Source organism: Aedes albopictus, chromosome 2 (assembly GCF_035046485.1).
Source record: "Aedes albopictus strain Foshan chromosome 2, AalbF5, whole genome shotgun sequence".
NCBI classification, from domain to species: domain Eukaryota; kingdom Metazoa; phylum Arthropoda; class Insecta; order Diptera; family Culicidae; genus Aedes; species Aedes albopictus.
In genome coordinates, this window is record NC_085137.1 from 354,931,909 (window position 1) to 354,950,844 (window position 18,936).

General features: G+C 39.9%; 1 protein-coding gene across 15 annotated transcripts in view; it reads right to left on the reverse strand.

Annotated features, from left to right (window-relative positions):
- LOC115253829 (transient receptor potential cation channel subfamily A member 1) overlaps positions 1 to 18,936 on the reverse strand; it is a 105,054-nt gene that overhangs the window by 14,068 nt on the left and 72,050 nt on the right. For all 15 annotated transcript variants that reach the window (XM_062852771.1, XM_062852769.1, XM_062852770.1 and 12 more), the window contains 3 exons: positions 18,377 to 18,787; positions 487 to 603; positions 16 to 187 (listed from right to left, as the gene is read on the reverse strand). In XM_062852771.1, coding sequence (XP_062708755.1) covers positions 16 to 187; positions 487 to 603; positions 18,377 to 18,787 — 700 coding nt within the window. The remainder of the gene's footprint in view (positions 1 to 15; positions 188 to 486; positions 604 to 18,376; positions 18,788 to 18,936) is intronic.

The window sequence follows — 18,936 nt, forward strand, 5'->3', positions numbered from 1 at the left end:
TTGTAGTTCTCTTACAAAGAATGGCAAACGATGGAATGGGATAGAGAAGATGGTTCTGGTAGTACGGTTGCACGTATGTTCCGAGAATATCCATCTCGCCGAGCATCATGGAGAACGTCCTCAGCAACGACATCGGTATGGATGAAAAGGACAAGTGGTTCACTTGGGTGTCAATCATCCTCGATACCTGTAGACATGGCCACGGGCAGAAGCAGTGCATAAACGACAAACAAATTAGGGAAAACAAAACTCTTATAATTAATCCTGATTTGAGACTGTACAAGGAGCGTTTAATTAGCGTTTATGACAATTCTTGAAATTTGTTGGGAGTAATGATTGCCTACGGCAGGAAGTTCTGTTTAAACTGTTCATACAACTGTTTAACAATAAAGAGTAATAACTTTTATGTTGGTTAGTTGAAATCAATGATTAGGTAGTTCTTTTATATTGCTCAAAAGAGCAAGCATTTCTTTTATAATTACTTACCTTTGACAGCAGGATGTAAAACGCGAGACCGAAGGCGATGATCAAGATTGAAAACACTGTCAGCACTTTAATGAGCGTTTGAAGAATCTCCAGGAACATAACCACATATATTCCGACCTGTTGGGATGAAACGAGACATAATAAGCTCGAGTTAATCCAATGGTCTGTTGACGCTCACTAATTAGTTGTATTACTGTGAATGCGCATAGAGAATCAAAAGTATATCTTCAAAAGATAGCTCTATTGGAGATGTTTTAATTAGCGTTTCAAAGAATTTCTGCTCTTATTAGCAACGATTTATAATTGCTTCTACTCTTCTCACACTCTGAAGAGTATAAAAATTGGAACAAAAAATAGGGAAAATTGTATTTTAAACTATGATGAGAAAATTAGTTATTCGTTTTTTTTTTATGTTTTAAAGCAACCATGTTTTGGGTATAAAATTACCTGCATTTGGTAAAAACCACATTTTCGTAAAGAATTTCACTATTTCAAACATAAGTTTATTAAGGGGATTCACTAACAAGCGTAAATAGCTGATGCCAAAATTATCTGCTTATTGAAATGTTCGGACTAGGAGTGATAAGAAAACTTCTCTGAAGCGATTTTTGAGATTTCGCTCAAAGCTGTAAAGGGATAATGTATTTTAGAGTTCATTCTTTTTAAGGTTAAGTATAATCAGGTCTTACATTAATTTTCCCCTTCCAGACAAGTTCACGCACGAGATTCAGGCCGATGTCTTATCGCAGACCCTACTGTAGATAGTTTTAATATTAGGTTTAGCTAGTTTAATAATGAATTTTGTAGACTTACAACGTATATGGGTAAACGTATGGAAACGCAATAAAGGTATCTCATCAACTATCTGTAACCGAATCTAACCTACAGTATAAACATTATGCAATTAGGTCCGAGTTCACCAGAAATACACCTAATCTTCCCACTCACCAACTATTTTGCACAATTGCTATCAATAATTCGTATAATATGCACAAAATCACCCAAATTCTCTTTATAATTCAATAATAATTCCCCGCACATAAAGCACATCCAATTGCATATGGTTTTCACGTTTTGCCTTATAGCTATATCATCTCGGTTGACACCGTATATCATCTGACGTTTTACGACACCTTACCGTCCATACCCATTAGTTGGAACAGAAATGTTTCATGAAATTGCGAATGAAATAATAAAATTGATAAAATTACGACCGTCTTCGATAATTTGATAGCGATTGCTGGCGTATTTTCGGTCCTCGGGTTGCTTATAAAACAACTGTTTTAATTAAAATTTTAATTAAAACAGTTGTTTTATAAGCAACCCGAGGACCGAAAATACGCCAGCAATCGCTATCGAAATAATCAAATATTTCTTGTTTACGCAGGATATTATTTATGCCGCGGTTGACGCTGTTTAGTGAATCGTCCTATTATGTTTCAAAAGCTCACAAGCTATAAACTTGTGAGCTTCAAATTCGTTTACCCGGTAAATTTGAAGTTTTCTAAGTTACGGTAAACTTTACCGTTACTTGGAAAACTTCAAATTTGAGTGAAAACTTTTATAGTTAAGTTTAGTCAGCCATTCAAATATTGGCATCCAGGTCTTGAAACAAAACGTTATTTAGCATATTTTTCCGAATAGATTTCTTTATTCTCTGTGTGAAACTGCTAGATAAGCTTATTGTTTTTCCTGTATTTCATGAATTCATCTCAATAAAATATCGCTTATACAGAAGCTATGAATACCGATTCTACTAGTAGGAAAAAATCAGTTTCGCAGAAGATGGATTGATTTGGATTTTTAGGTGACACTGATATTTTGCGTTTCATTCTTGTCAGCCTCCGCATGGTAATAGCCAAGATATGTACCTAATTAGTTAGATTTTTGTTCCACGGATAATTTTTTTTTTCTACTCCTAATTGCCACCCACATGCCTGTTTTTAAACTGGATCTCTCTAAGAAGGAAAAGTTTTCTCTGCAAAGCCGGTGAGCTCACGCTGGTACTTTCCTGGCTTTCCAAGCGCCAATATTTTTGTTTACATCTTTTCAGGTGTAATTTCCCTACTGCTACAGACCTGTATCTCATCAGTGATGTATGAGAACATCCACAGTTAAAAGTTGCTAAAAAAGTATTGACTGACAAATGAACTACGGGTCATTCCACGCCAAGTGACCGACCGCTTGCAATCGACCATCACGGATTTGATCCAAATTTGGCTGAAACATTTGTTTAGATGGAAAAAGAAAAAAAAAAATCAAAATTTTGGTGCCGATCGGATCCCCCCTCGGCCCGTGGCAGCACCCCTCGTTTTGGCCGATATGAAAATTATCCTCTCTTTCTTTTATTTTTGTCATTGAAACGATTGCACCTACAGATTTTTGACCTTCGGCTTTTTTAAAGGAAATTGTTCAGGGAATCAAAAAAAAAATATAATTTTTCTGATACAGTGTTGCCAGATATCATATTTTTCAATTTTAAATCTAAAAATCGATTTTTCTCAAAATACGTATATTTTGATTTTAAAAATTTTGATTCCATCGTGTTTATCAGACGTTTTTCTATCGAAAAAGCTTAACTCCCCAAAGTGATTTGCGTCGTTCCTGAGATATAGCGTTTTTAAGAAAATATATTCATTTTTTTCATATAAAGTATCATATAAAATCAGGTGCAGTTTATAAATTTCGTAAAAAACATTGTTCGATGCCATATAATCACGTTTTGTGATTTGAACAATATCGAGTATAAAAAGGATTAAAAAAATGTGACAGTGTTGCCAGTTTACCTTTTTTATTATACCATGAAACCTAACCTTTAAGTGTTTGACAATGTACAGGCTATTCTGAAAAATCGCACCATGTGTGTTGCAAGATGTATGAGCAAGATAAAAACAATACACATCTTCTCTAACGATCCTGTTGTTGACCTTTTCTTCACAGACAAACAGACGTAACACCTAGAAAATTTTCGCGAAAATCCATCGCCTAGTTCACACTAGGTGAAACGTCTAACGCTTAGAAAAATGATGTGCGCACCTCTGGTTGTGGAAGCTACAACTATAAAGGTTTAAAAAGATCGTTAAAATCGTGGTCGTTGGCATTTTTTTCAATGTTACGTCTGTTTGTCTGTGTTTTCTTGTTTATCATCCTATCTGACAAAATGTCCCGGTAATTGACAGTTATTGTTCGTTTGATAGTTAGCAATAAAAAATTGGTTTATTGGAAAAGATGAGGATAAATTGTTAAAATATAAAATGTATCTATTGTGAAATTCATTTCAATTGTCATTTTATTCATTTCAACGATGTTGTAGATGGAAGTGTTGCCACACATGTCATTTTTATTGTAAACATCTAATTTACACGAAAGCTTTCGTAAATAGATAACACCAAATAAAAACAAATGATTTCTGTTTTTATACATAACGAGCACATTTGGCAACACTGCATGAGTATGAGTATAGATGACAACACAATTCATAATTGCTGCTCCATGGTTAATCGCAGCGAACGATTGTCGCTTTAGTTTGTGTGTTTGCTTATCAGCGACGACAGCAGCCACTTCGATCACTCACCAGCATTCTTCACCATTCGCCATTCATTCATTCGCTTGCGATCAAAACTGCGACGAACGGTAATGAATATCCATGTCAAGCAACTTGCGCATGGCTTTTCACTGGTGATGGGGTTGCGTGCTTGATCACGACAATCCGTTTGCTGCATTTTTCTCGATTCGATTCAGCAAAGAGGAGTGAACATGAATTGAGTGAGGCGAATATACCGATCCTTAATATGATTTTATACATTGTCGATCTGGGAGTCACCTATAATTGATCGAACAATCGATTTGATTTATCGGAATTAACCTTCGCGTACAACCGATCTCTTTTCCATGCAAAAAAAGCCTAAGAAAAGTAGGCTCTAGGGAGCAAACGCCACTAATCCATTACACTCAGAAATTTTTGTTCATTCTTCGCCACGAAGAACAAACAAAAACTCATACCATATGCAATCACATCAATAGACAACACAATACTCAACACTGTTCTTCACTTCTCTGCCCGGGACAATAAAGGACATGATCTATTATTCTGCAATCCAGTAAGAGTAAGCGCAATACTAAGCATCCCCGCACCTACCGCTAAATACTAGCATACTTGGCAACACTGGCGTAAAAATCAATCAAGAGATATTTTTACAGGGATTTTTATAAGGAGTTGAACCTTCGAATATAAAATAAAAATACTGAAGTCTGAGCTACCAGTTGCGCGACAATGCGTAGTATCTAATATTATCTAATTCCAAAGGATATCATATTTCATATTTTATCATATTCCATATTTTCAGGTTCAGTTTCTGAAATTAGCTGTAGGTCATTGAATGTAGTTATATCGAAATGACATTTTCAGCACTGTTGCTTATAAATACACTCATCAAATGTTTTCCTGAATATATTTATCATGATCCAGATCACCTGCACAGTTCATATGTTCAGCAAAGTTGTTCATGATTCTTGAAATTTCCGAATGGTGTAAAATTTTATGCACAATTTCAGTACTACGAGCTATTTGATCTCATTATTTTGCTGTCCTAGGAAGTACGGATCATCACTCATCAGCGAAGTTGTCGAGAAGTCCTTGGCTCTCAAGTGGAAAATATTATATGTAATTGAACCGCGGCGTTCACATTTGTTTACAGGATTTTGTACATGTCTTACAGGTTGTCTGTTTATTATGGATGGCCACGGAGTACTTTCAAGGAATATTTGTATATTACAAGTATTTCTCTTGTAGATCTTCTAGGGAGCTCACTAGAAGTTCTTCCAGAGACCTCTCCGAGAGTTTTCTCAACGATTCCTACGTGAATTCTTACTGACGATCCTCCAGTCAAATATTCAAAAGTTCTTCTTAGTTCCCCTAGAGTTCCTCTAGAATTTGTGGTTGGAGAATTCCTCAGCAACTTCCCTAAGGATTTCTTAAGAAAAGCTTCCGATGATTCCTACAAAAAGTTACTCTAAAGATTCCTACGGTAATTCCTCCAAGGAATTTCTCAAGAGATTTTTTCCAATAATTTTCAAAGGATTCCCCCAGGAATTTCTGCAAATAATCCATAAGAAATTTCGCCACGTATTCTTCCGAGTAATCCTCTAAGGAATTCTTCAACCATTCCTCCATTATTTATTCCATGACCTCCTCTTTGAATTCTTCAAAGAACTTTGCCCCAAGGATTAGTTGAAAGATTTTTTCATATACATGTTGGGATCCCAAGTAAACCACTTCTATGAATCATCATCTCTGATCATAGAACACGAAAACACATTTCAATTCACCAATTATATTTCACCGACTAGATCACGTCGCCTTTGATCTGTCGGAGCTCTCAACCTAAACTACTAATATGAATTCAATTCTACAGTCTACAGATAATTCATGATAGGGATTTCCCGCAAGGTTTAACTTAAGTTTAAAATACAACATATGTTTCCTTCCTTGAGAATTTCTTCAGAGAATCCAAAAGGGAGATTCTTTAAGACATTCTTAGCAAATTACTTCAGCCTATGCATTACAAACTCCGTAAAAAATTCTCCATCAGGGAAAATCTGAGAAAAAGTTAAACGCAAAAAAACGCTTTAAACATTTAAATAAACGCTGGCGCAACTAGTACTTAGTTTCACACTTTTCACTATTTGAAAGTCATTAGCTATTTGCTCAGCTTAGTTAATAACACGATATAATTACTATCAGAACAGTTTCGTGTGACGTCCATTCGCGTAGGTACAGCGATGTGGGCTCCAGCTCCGAAGTGAACGCTGGCTCTAGTGCACAACAAGCGCACACGACATTCCCTGTCGGTTTTTGGAACGAGTCGGATGTGAATGTCCGTTTCTCTTCGCGCGGTAGCATTCGTTATTAGTAGAGTTTTTTTTTGCCCCTCGAGCTGAGGTTTTTTTTTATATCATTAGTTTTCCTACTAGTGCGGAGTGTAGTGCCGCAAGGCGAATCCTTCCGATTTGGGAAGCGTGCTGCATAAGTAGCTCGTACAGCTTTAACCCACATCAGGCAAGCATAATTGCCACATAATAAACGGCGCACGACGACGACGACGACGACGACGACGACGACGCCGGTAACGACGAAGCGAGAAGGTCGACGACAAAGGTCAGCAGCGCAAAACAGCAGCAGCAGCAGCCTAAGCCATCGTCACAAACAGCCACCTACCTACATATAGGTATACAAAGGCTGTGCACAGACCAGTTGAGTATCTTGTATCTTTTTTGCCGCTCTATTGTTTCCCAGTCCACCGTCTAGCTGGCAGTAATAATTTTATTTCGATTAGAGTTTCGATGGTACAGTAGTTCCTCCCGGTTCACGGTCCATTATATCGCACTATTTTTTTTTAGTTTTAAGTGTTTTTTTGAGTTGCTATCCTTTCTATTCTTTGATTTTTTTGTTTTTTTTTTCAATATTTTCTTATATTATATTAGTATTTAAGTAGATACAAACATTGAATTGATTTTTTTTTGAAGTTGCTATCCTTTTCTTGCCCTTTTTCCCGATATCACTTTACGTCATATTAGAACTGGTGTTGGTACTATTTTTGGTTTGACTCTGTTTTGCTCTGCCGCATTCCTACCACAGTGGTTTAAAAAACCTTTTTTCTGTTTTTTTTGCTTTTTTGACTTGGTTGCTTTTTTCGACGTAGGACTATTGGTTGAATTCAGGTAGGACCACGTCTTCGAATTATTTTTTTTTAGTTGCTATCCTTCTCTTTCTTTGTTTTTTTTTTGTTTTTCTTTTTTTTCTCTTTCAATATTTTTTATAGATATTTAAGTTGGTAAACGTTTTTTTTTGGATTGGTGTTTTTTTTCTCGTTCTCCCGGTTTAACTTTATATTGAACATCTGGTTGGTTATATTTGTTCTTATATTGGTTTTTATTGCCATTATCTGGCATAAGGTATAATAAAATAGGCCTGCATGGAAACGAATGACACTGGTGGGGGTTCACCGGATCTCGTAATTTCATCCGATGATGAGACAGGCTCTGGTCTGTCCACTATTTCAATAGAACAAATTCAGAATTCTGATGCCATGGAGACTGGCGATCATGAAAACGATCCAGGGGTTCCCCATGTACGTTGTGTTGTTTCTTCCGGAATTGTTCCAATTAGTTCTTTGGTGAAAGAAACACGGTCCCAGCCCATGGTAAAATCTCCCTTGGCTACAAATTTATCTCAGACTTGTATTTCCTCTCAGCCACCTGTATTCTCCTCTGTCCCTGGATCTTCTTCTAACCCGGTGAGCCCCCGCACGAAAGTTTATCCACCCGGATCTAAGGGTCCCTTTCTGGTTTTTTTTCGGCCCAAACCGAATGGAAAAAAATTAAACAAATTACAAATCGCAAATGATCTGGCAAAATCGTTTCGTGGGGTTCTGGAGATAGACTCACCCAGCCGTGACAAGCTGCGTGTCACGGTAAGTGACCGCGAACAAGCGAACAAGATTGCTAACTTTGAGCTCTTTACGCGGGAATATAAAACATATCTGCCTAGCCTCGAGATAGAGTGCTACGGAGTGGTCACCGAAGATAATTTAACCTGTGCTGCAATCATGTCTGGAGCTGGTGGGTTTAAAAATCGTGCCGTCCCACTGGTTCCAGTACTTGAGGCCGTTCAAATGAACAAGGCACAATCTGACGGCTCAAAACAACCGTCCAACTCTTTCCGGGTGACCTTCTCCGGCTCCGCTCTTCCGAGCGTTCTCGTGGTTGGGCTTCTTCGACTACCTGTTCGTCTCTACGAACCGAAGGTAATGCACTGTGCAAAATGTCAGCAGTTGGGCCACACCGCACTTTACTGTTGCAATAAACCACGTTGCAGTATGTGTGGTGAACAACACGCGGAGGGCTCCTGCAATACGAAGCCAAAATGTGCCACTTGTGGCGAATCTCCTCCCCACGAGCTCAGTGCATGCCCGAAGTATGTAGAGCGGGAGAAACATTCCATAAACTCCTTAAAACAGCGGTCAAGGCGATCTTATGCAGAAATGCTGAAAAAGATCGCCCCGGCTGCTGTTTCATTAGCCCAACCTTCCACTAGTACTAATATTTATGCAGCCCTGCCGGATAACGACCAAGGTTCTGACTCTGAGGGTGGTGTAGAGTACACTATAATTGAGACAGGGACGAAAAGGAAGCGAGCTGTTGCAAAACGGCACATGCAACAGCGAGCTTCTCAAAGCGTTCCTGTTGCTCAACCAGCTCTTCAAACCCCTCTGGTAAAATCAAGAAGGGGCGGAAACACCAAAAAGGTATCGCCTCCAGGTTTCAAATTTTCGGCTGGAGATTTTCCGTCACTTCCGGGAGCATCTAAAACCCCAGTTGCTCCAGTTTTTCGCCCAGAAACCCAGCAACCTAGTCAACAGGAACGTCGGCAGAATCCAGTCGACCTTTCTGGAAAATTGACTCTTTCTGGGATAGTGGATATCATCTTCGAAACTTTGAATATCTCACCCGCTATAAGAAGTTTAATAAACATAGCACTTCCTTTTGTGAAACCTCTTCTGAAGCAACTGGCTTCAAACTGGCCGATTCTTGAATCTTTCATATCTTTCGATGGCTAATTTGTCCAGTGAGGTCGGAGATATGATAGAAGTCCTACAGTGGAATTGTAGAAGCTTAATTAAAAACATGGATGCTTTCAAATTTTTAGTTCACAGAACACGTTGTGACATATTTGCGCTCAGTGAAACATGGCTTACTTCCGATAAAGATATCTCCTTCCACGATTTTAATATTATTCGTTGTGATCGAGGGGATGGATATGGAGGGGTGATCTTGGGGATCAAAAAGCTACATTCATTTTATAGAATTGATTTCCCCCCGATGAACGACACTGAAATAGTTGCAAGTCACGTTACTATAAAAGGTAAAAGTTTCAGTGTAGCCAGTGTGTACATACCGCCCAGCGCTAGAGTATCTCGAAGAGATCTTGCGGAAATATGCTGTGCTATGCCTGCGCCTTGGTTGATCCTAGGAGATTTTAATGCACACGGAACAGCCTGGGGGTCTCCGAAGGACGACAATCGCGCAACCCTGATATATGACCTCTGCGACTATTTCAACTTGACAATTTTGAACTCCGGGGAAGCAACGCGAATTAAACCTCCAGATCCTCCAAGCATGTTAGACCTCTCAATATGTTCGAATTCACTATCATTGGATTGCACGTGGAATGTAATTCAGGATCCCCATGGTAGTGATCATCTGCCAATCAAAATTTCAGTTACCAATGATTCGTGTCAGGCTCGCCAGATCGACGTCGCGTATGACCTTACGAAGCATATCGACTGGGGCAAATATGCTGATTTGGTCTCAGAGGGCGAGCAGTCGGTTGACGTTCTTCCGCCGCAGGAAGAATACCAATTTTTGTCCGGGTTAATCGTCGAAAGTGCTCTTCAAGCGCAGCGTAGGCCGGTTCCGGGAACTTCGATACGGCGAAGACCCCCCACACTGTGATGGGATGAAGAATGTACCGGAGCCTATCGCGATAGGTCCGCCGCGTTTAAAATATATCGGAAGCGCGGTACACGGGAGAACTACGAGCGGTATTCCTCTCTTGACGAGATTTTCAAGAACCTCGTAAAGGCGAAAAAACGTGGTTATTGGAGGAATTTCGTCAACGGCTTATCGCGGGAGACGTCAATGCGGACTCTCTGGACGGTGGGAAGGAGAATGCGCAACGCGGTATCAGTAAATGAGGATCGAGAAAGCTCGCCTCGATGGATTTTCGATTTCGCAAAGAAAGTCTGTCCGGATTCGGTCCAAGTACAAGCGAATATTCGTCGTTATCCACCCGAAAGGAATGCGATGGATTCACCCTTTTCGATGCTAGAATTCTCTCTCGCGCTTCTATCATGTAACAACTCTGCCCCAGGAATGGATAGAATAAAGTTCAACTTGCTCAAAAGCCTCCCAGACGTCGCGAAGAGGCGCTTGTTGAATTTGTTCAATATATTCTTGGAAAGCAACACTGTTCCGGATGACTGGAGACGAGTGAGGGTTATCGCCATTCAAAAGCCCGGGAAGCCCGCGTCGGATCACAACTCGTACCGTCCTATTGCGATGTTGTCGTGCTTACGGAAGCTGCTAGAGAAGATGATTCTTCATCGGCTCGACACATGGGTTGAATCGAAAGGCCTTCTTTCAGATACTCAATTCGGTTTCCGCAGAGGCAAGGGAACGAGCGATTGTCTGGCGCTGCTTTCTACAGAAATTCAACTGGCCTACGCTCAGAAAGAGCAAATGGGTTCAGTATTTTTGGATATTAAGGGGACTTTTGATGCAGTTTGCGTTGATGTCCTTTCAGACAAACTCCACGATTGTGGGCTTTCTCCGATTTTAAACAACTACTTGTACAACTTGTTGTCTGAGAAGCACATGTTTTTCTCTCATGGAACCTCGGCAACTTCACGAATTAGTTACATGGGTCTCCCCCAGGGCTCATGCTTAAGCCCTCTTCTTTACAATTTTTACGTCAGAGATATCGACGAATGTCTCGTGGAAAATTGCACGTTAAGACAGCTTGCGGATGACGCCGTGGTTTCTATCACCGGACCAGAGGCGGAAGCTCTGCAAGGACCATTGCAAGATACTCTGGACAATTTGTCTGCTTGGGCTGTAAAGCTGGGTATCGAATTCTCTCCGGAGAAAACTGAGTTAGTTGTCTTTTCTAGGAAGCGAGATCCAGCCGATCTAGAGCTTCAATTTTTGGGTAAGGAACTCTCTCAAGCTCTTTCACATATGTATCTAGGGGTCTGGTTCGACTCTAAAGGCACCTGGGGAAAGCACATTAATTATCTGTATCAGAAGTGCCAAAAACGAATCAACTTCATGCGTACACTCACCGGAACATGGTGGGGAGCCCACCCGGAAGATCTGATAAAGCTTTATCGTACAACGATACTGTCGGTTCTCGAATACGGTAGCTTTTGCTTTCAGTCCGCCGTGAAAACACACATCCTGAAGCTAGAGCGTATCCAGTATCGTTGTCTTCGGATCGCGTTAGGCTGCATGAACTCGACGCACACAATGAGTTTGGAGGTACTAGCAGCAGTACTCCCTTTATCAGATCGTTTCGTGGAACTGTCGTTAAGGTTCCTCATCCGCTGTGAGGTGCTGAATCCATTGGTAATTGAAAACTTTGAGAAGCTGATCGAACGAATTCATCAAACAAAGTTTATGACAGTGTACTACTCGTACATGACTCTGGAGGTTCACCCTTCATTGAACGTTCCCCACGGTGCACCATTTACCGTTATTATAAAATAAAATATACCATCAAAACCTGAAACGCCATTCTCTTTATTTATCTATCCTACACCTCTGGGCAAATTTTTAAAATCATCGTTGGGCGAAATTTTGAGTTACGCCCTTTTAAAGGGCCTAACCTCTAAAAAATCGTGTTGTCTATAGAATAACACCACATTTCATAACAGAATCATCAATAACATAAATTATCATGAATAATGTTGAAATTCGGTAGTATGCATCCATATAAATATCGGTGGAGTGCATTTTCTATCAAAATTAGTCATTACGCCAACATACGGTAGGTGTTCTTAGGGCCTGTAGAAAACAAACACTTCATCGGTGTAACAATTCAATTAAAAGTTGGTATATTGTATTGTGATTCCATATGTCTATAGATGTTCATATTACTCTCAGTCAAGGCGATAGTATTCCCATGCATACAGCACCAACATTTAAATAAAGGTTTGGTTTCGGCAAGAAGTTTCGCCTTTTTGGAATGTTAGCACCGCGTACACTCTCTACACAACAAATTTGCTTTAAAAACAATAGTCAAAAATATGGGCAACCATAAATTAAACAAAAAGAAAGATGTCTGTGTGCCAAATATCTTAAGTTTCAAGAATAGAAAACCAAAATATGGAAAGGCCAAAGGACACAAAGTAGGAACAGGCAACACATATTCAAACATAATTTACAGGGTGAAAATGTTTTCTTCTTTCAAAATATGTAGTTAAGACCTTTTGTCCCTACTAATTTTACTTTTATTTTACCTTTTGTCTTTCAATTTTTTTTTCATTTGTATGTTTTGTCATCAGCTTCAGCATTTCAAAAGGGCGTAACTGCTTTTTGATACCGCACCTTCTTATATGGATGTAGATTGCAAGTCACCCCTCTAATGTAAGCCATCAAAAGAGGAGCATTCTTTTCGTTTAGAAGTGCCATGCCATAGCTTTTAAAAAAAGGTATTGTTTTGGAAAGTTGTTACGCCCTTTTAAAATACTGAGGCTGAGAAGACAAAACATAGAAATGAAAAAAAAAAACGAAAGACAATATTGCGCGTTTAACCGTAGATTATCGCGCAAAAATGTTCAAAATCGCTCATAGATCGTCGCCAGTACATCATATCGTGTTCGTGTCGTCTACGATAAGTGCGGAAAATAGCTAAGGATTGACCGCGCAGAAGACACCGAAACAGTTAAATGGAACCGCGCATAACTACTTACATTTTTGCAAAACTTTAGTAAAATTAGTAGGAACAAAAGGCCTTACCTACATATTAAAAAAAGAGAGAATTTTCATGCAGCATATTATGTTCGATTATTTGAAGCCTGTTTAGACTTTTTGTCTTTTAGCCTTGTAATGCTTTTGGTTTTCTATTCTTATAAGTTATAACTTAAGATATTTGGCACACAGACATATTTCCTTTTGTTTAATTTATGGTTGCCCATATTTGACTATTGTTTTTAAAGCAGATTTCAGGCCAAACATGTCTAAAGGTCCTATCTGCAAAAGAGAGGCTCTCTTTGATTTCCCTCTCTTTCGTTAATATCTCAGCTGTTTATTTGTATTATGATTGTCTCCTTGCATTGAACGATGGTTAAAACAATCGTCTTTTGATTTGTACTGAAAAAGTATTGGAAAAGTGTATCATTACATTGCAATAATTGAAAGAGAAAGTGAACAAAGAGAGCATCTCAAATGCAGATAGGACCTATTGAAATGTTTGGCCTGATTTGCTGTATAGAGAGTGTACGCTCTCTAGACTAATATGTGAAAAGGGCGGAAAAATCGTTGAACGCCTCAACTCCTCCCGTCTCTCCTAGGCGTGTTTCAATTCATTCATGCAAATTTATCCTGTTATCAGATAGAGGGGAGACTGCTCTTCCTGTTACTGGCTAGAGCTTACGAGAATAATGGGAAATACGCTCAGGAGGATCTGAAGAAGCAGATATTTTCAATGGTTGTTACGCACTTTTCAAATGTTAGTATAGATTGAGTTTAACCCTCGAGCAGTCGCGTTTTCGACTACCTACAACGGCACTACGTTCATACTGTGTATCACAAGCGTGCATTTTTCATGGTGCGTGTACTCAGTACACGACGCGACCGCTCCCGGGTTAAATAAGGGCGAAAGTAACATGAGCGAGTTCTCTTCATCGACACTCTCTTCTTAAAATTAAAGTAACAAGGTGCAAGTATGATTGCACTTTTTGGTCATAAATCGCTAGGTTGCGGTGCAATCTAGCGTCTAAGTGTGATAAAAATCGATTGAATTTGCATCTTGTCACTTTAATTTGCAGAAGAGAGAGTCGATGAAGAGAAATCAATCATGTTACTTTCGCCCTTATTTAAACTCAATCGGTGATAACATTTCAAAAACGCGAAACTGCTTGCCGAAACCAAACCTTTATCTCTCCGACGCAATGTACAACTACTACTGGACGGGGAAAATGAAATTCTTTCCGATAGTGGTTGTTGGTGTCCTGGGAAAGATGAGATACGATCTAAAGCTATGGGAGAAGATATTGTGTTGAAGATCAGTTACGTCCTTTTGAAATGTTGGAGCTAGATGCATGCGAATACTATCGCCTTGACTGAACATCTATAGACATATGGAATCACAGTACAATATACTTTTAATTGAATTGTTCCGCCGATGAAATGTTTGTTTTCTATAGGCCCTAAGAAAACCTACCATATATTGACGTAATGACCAATTTGGATAAAAAATGCACTTCACTAATATTTATATGGATGCATACTACCGAATTTCAATATTATTCATGATAATTTATGTTATTGATGCCTTTAATTCATGATTCTGTTATGAAATGTGATGTTATTCTATAGAAAACACGATTTTTTAGAGGTTAGGCCCTTTGAAAGGGCGTAACTCAAAATTTCGCCCAACGATGATTTTAAAAATTTGCCCAGAGGTGTAGGATAGATAAATAAAGAGAATGGCGTTTCAGGTTTTGATGGTATATTTTATTTTATAATAACGGTAAATGGAGCACCGTGTTCCCAACCGCGATTGCTTCCCAGACTTCTCCAATTCCACTATAGGTTTTGATCTGACCATGATGCAAGAAATCCGTGGAATCCCAGATCCGCTCCAATCGGAGCACATTCCAAAAATTTTTGCAAGCAAGTTTGGTCATATCAGTTGTGACAGAAGGTTTTTCACTGACGGGTCAAAAACAAATGATTCCACTGGATTTGGTGTATTTAATGAGCTTCATAGCGCCGCCTATAAACTTCAAAGTCCTTGCTCAGTATATGTCGCAGAATTAGCGGCTATACACTACGCATTAGAGCGAATCGCCTCTCTTCCCTCTGATCAATATTTCATTTTCACGGATAGCCTCAGTTCAATTGAGGCTATTCGTTCAATGAGGCCGGTAAAGCACTCCACGTATTTCCTAAGCGAAATACGATCATTTTTGAGTGCTCTATCGAATCAAGCATATAACATCACCTTGGTTTGGGTCCCTTCGCATTGCTCGATCCCGGGCAATGAGAAAGCGGACTCACTCGCCAAGGTGGGCGCTATGGAAGGCGATATTTATGAGCGTCATATCGTCTTTAATGAATTTTTTTCGATTGCTCGTCAGCATGCCTTGGTCAGTTGGCAACAAAAATGGGATGCAGGAGAGTTGGGCAGGTGGTTACATTCAATTCTCTTACAGGTATCGAAGACGGCGTGGTTCAAGGGGTTGGATATGGGTCGAGATTTTATCAAGATAATGTGTCGACTTATGTCCAATCACTACTCTCTGGGCTCGCATTTCTATCGAATAGGGCTCACAGATAGCAATCGTTGTAGCTGTGGTGCAGGCTATCAAGATATCAACCATGTTGTGTGGGAATGTCCCGAATACGGTATTGCCAGATCCGATTTATGTGCATCCCTCAGGGCCCGAGGGAAACCAGAAAAGGAAGACATTAGAGATGTGTTGGGTAAACTTGATCTTGAGTATATGAAGCTTGTGTACGACTTCTTGAAGCAAGCTGAAGTCTTCGTTTGATATCCCCGTCTTGTTGTTCCACTTGTCCGCCTCGTGACTTTGTTTGATATACCCAGTCTTGTTGCTCCACTTGTCCACCTCGTGTCCCTTCGAAAATCGTATGTTTGTATCGTTACAGGTTGTTTGTCCACTCTACGTTTGACCAGCAGCAATACGCCACACTTAGCTGTCACGTGTCAACGAAAAACCCCAACACCCTATCCTTTCCTCAAATATTTTTGTTCCCCCCTAACCTCGACCAAACCGCGAGTTTTTCGGTTCCCCAAAACTAACATAGTTTATAAGACAAACACATGAAATTGTAAATAGTTTTAACTGAATTCGGCTCCGTTATGCCTGTTGGCGCATGAGCCTTAAATAAATGATTAAGTAAAAAAAAAAAGCGCACACGACATTGAAGCTGATGGACTAAATGGGATGTAGTAACGTACATTGTGACGTCATAACTGGGTATGGTGACGTCATACTTTCCCTCTCCGGTATGTTGGATCAGCGAGTCTATTAATAGAGGAGCTACCAATATGAAAAACCAATTCAGCATATATCGCCCCTCACTTCAAATGCTGCGATGGCCTCACTGGTAAAAACGACGAGCTCCTGTTCTAGGTTCTAGCCGTCCTAGGTTCGAATCCCTGGGTTTTATGTATACTATGTGGAGAAGTTTTTTGATGCCAATAACTTTTTACTAAAAATAAAATGTCACTCTAAAAACTGATTACCCAAAAATGAGATAATTTTTACACTACTTAGTTTTTACCCAATATATTTATAACTGCTTTATCACAACATGTGATATAATTTGATTTTATTATCTTGATTTTTTATATCTCATTTCGTTATAATCTTGCCTTGAACGCCTTGAAACGGCGTATAACGCTGAGAAACGCCTTGATACGCTCTGAAACGCTACTGAAACTACCCCTGAACCCCTTCTGGAGCCCACCTGAGAGCCCATGAGGTCACCCAAACCCTTCTGGTAGCTCCTGAATCGCCCTTAAAGTACCGTGCCTTGAAATGATATTAAAAGCATCGAAAGTCCCCCTGAAATCGCTTTGAAGCTTACTTGAGAGCCTGCAAAGTACGCCCTGAAACGTCTAAAGATTCTTTGATATGTCTTGAAACGTTTCTGAATCTCCCTTGAAATTCCCTGTAGCTCACCTCAGAGCCTGCGAAGCACCCTATTCCCTTGAATAGCCCTGAATCGCCCTGAAAAATTGTAGGTTATCTTAGGGCTTGTGAAGCCTCCGAACCAGTCTTGTTAGCGATCACAGTCTTTGACACCCTTTCGTCGATATTCGGCTGCCTTTGTCTCCAACATTTGCAACACAAGCGATCAAACTACTGTACGAAACAAAAATGTCAAATGAATGCCCTTGACCACGATTGCGTCTTCTGAGATGGTTCGGTTTTGTTATCCCTGTCTTTCCCATAAAGGGAGCTGTTTTGGCTGAATGTATGTGTCGTAATCGATTTATCACAGACGAATAAACTAATATTATACCAATCATAACAAAATTGGCTGAAATCAAGCGAAAAGCTGGAATTAGACAAATATCATCGTGTCAGACAACATTGGTTTGATTCGTTTTTCTGTTTATTGATCTTCGTTCTACCGCTCGTGTTGTGTGTAAGAGGTAGCGGTCGCGCACGAATATAACAAAGCAAGCTGACATCCGACCGCGGCAACGAAACGAAGGTAGTGAAAAGTGTCTAATGTTTACAAGCCTGCTCCGAACCCTCCTTAACCTTCTAGGACGCACGCCATCAAGCAACCGAAACTGCACCGCGCTCGCGCTGTATACGAAAAGCGGAGTTTTTTTTGTAGTGTTGTACTTTTTACAACAGCGCGCGCGCTGAAGGGTTAAAACGTTTTGAATCGCCTTTGAAACGCATTGAAACGCAACTGAAACCCCCCACAAAATTCACTTGAATTTTACATAAGAGCCTGTGAAGCCCCTCAAAACCTGTGAAGCGCCTTATGAAAGCTCATGAAATGCCTACACAGTTCAAAATTGTTACATCGAGTTCGCTGTAACAAATTGACCTCCATCGCTTTCAACACAATTCTCCATCGGATTGTAAAATTACAGGTTGCCTGCAGTATGGAGATTGCTTACAATTTTGCGTGCGAGAGATTCTTTTATGTAAAATCCAATCAAATAGAATGAAATTTAAGCGTTCTAATATTTACGTGAAATGTAGGTGTCAGAATTTCTTTCTGTGTAGAAACGCCTTGATGCGCTCTGAAACGGTTTGAAATGCCTCTGAAACCATACCTGAAACCACAAACAGTTGTACATCAGCTAGATGGCGCTGCTGTACAATTATTTTGTTTTTTTGGCATTTATATAAATAATTATTTGAAGGACTTTTATTTCATTAAATTTATATGTTGTAGCATGGCTAAGATGTCAGCTCTTGAAAATATAAATTCTTGTCATATATTGTAGATTTCTTAAAATGTGCCCCCTTAAATACGCCGGTGTTATCACCAAACTTCATCAACATGAAAATTATTTAGTTGGGTGAACTAAATATCCTTATCTTCTACTCACCTGATCGAACCGTTGCAAAAACAGTAGCAAATTGAACCACGACAGAAACACCGTAACGGATGCCGCCGAAAAGTTTCCACTGTAGCAGCGGCCGTCGTTGAACATGGGCCACACCATAATCAGCGCCGACAAGTACAGAATCCACGACACCAAATTAATGGGCTCAATCAGATAGTGCCACTTTTGCTGGTAAACCTGAAGGATCTCCCGCAGAGCGTTGCAGAATATGTAAAGGATGATGGCCACTCCCGAGACCAGGGTTGCTGTCGTGATGGGCATGTGCTCTTCGGCAGCCAGGTAGGTTTCGTTCCTGTATTGCAGGGAGGGTCGGTGAACAGAACGGGCGGCCATTGCTACCGGTTGAAGCTGGTCTTGCTCGCTGTCGGCGATGCCGGCTGAAGTTGTCGTTTCCTACGAACGGAATTTTAATATATGGCGGTTAAACGTGCTTTGACTCCGGGTTTCAACTGAACTGCTGTTCAAAATGATATGACCAAGTTCTTCAAAAGGTTCAGTGTCATCAATACAATGGAGACGCATGGTGTCTGTGAATTGCTTTT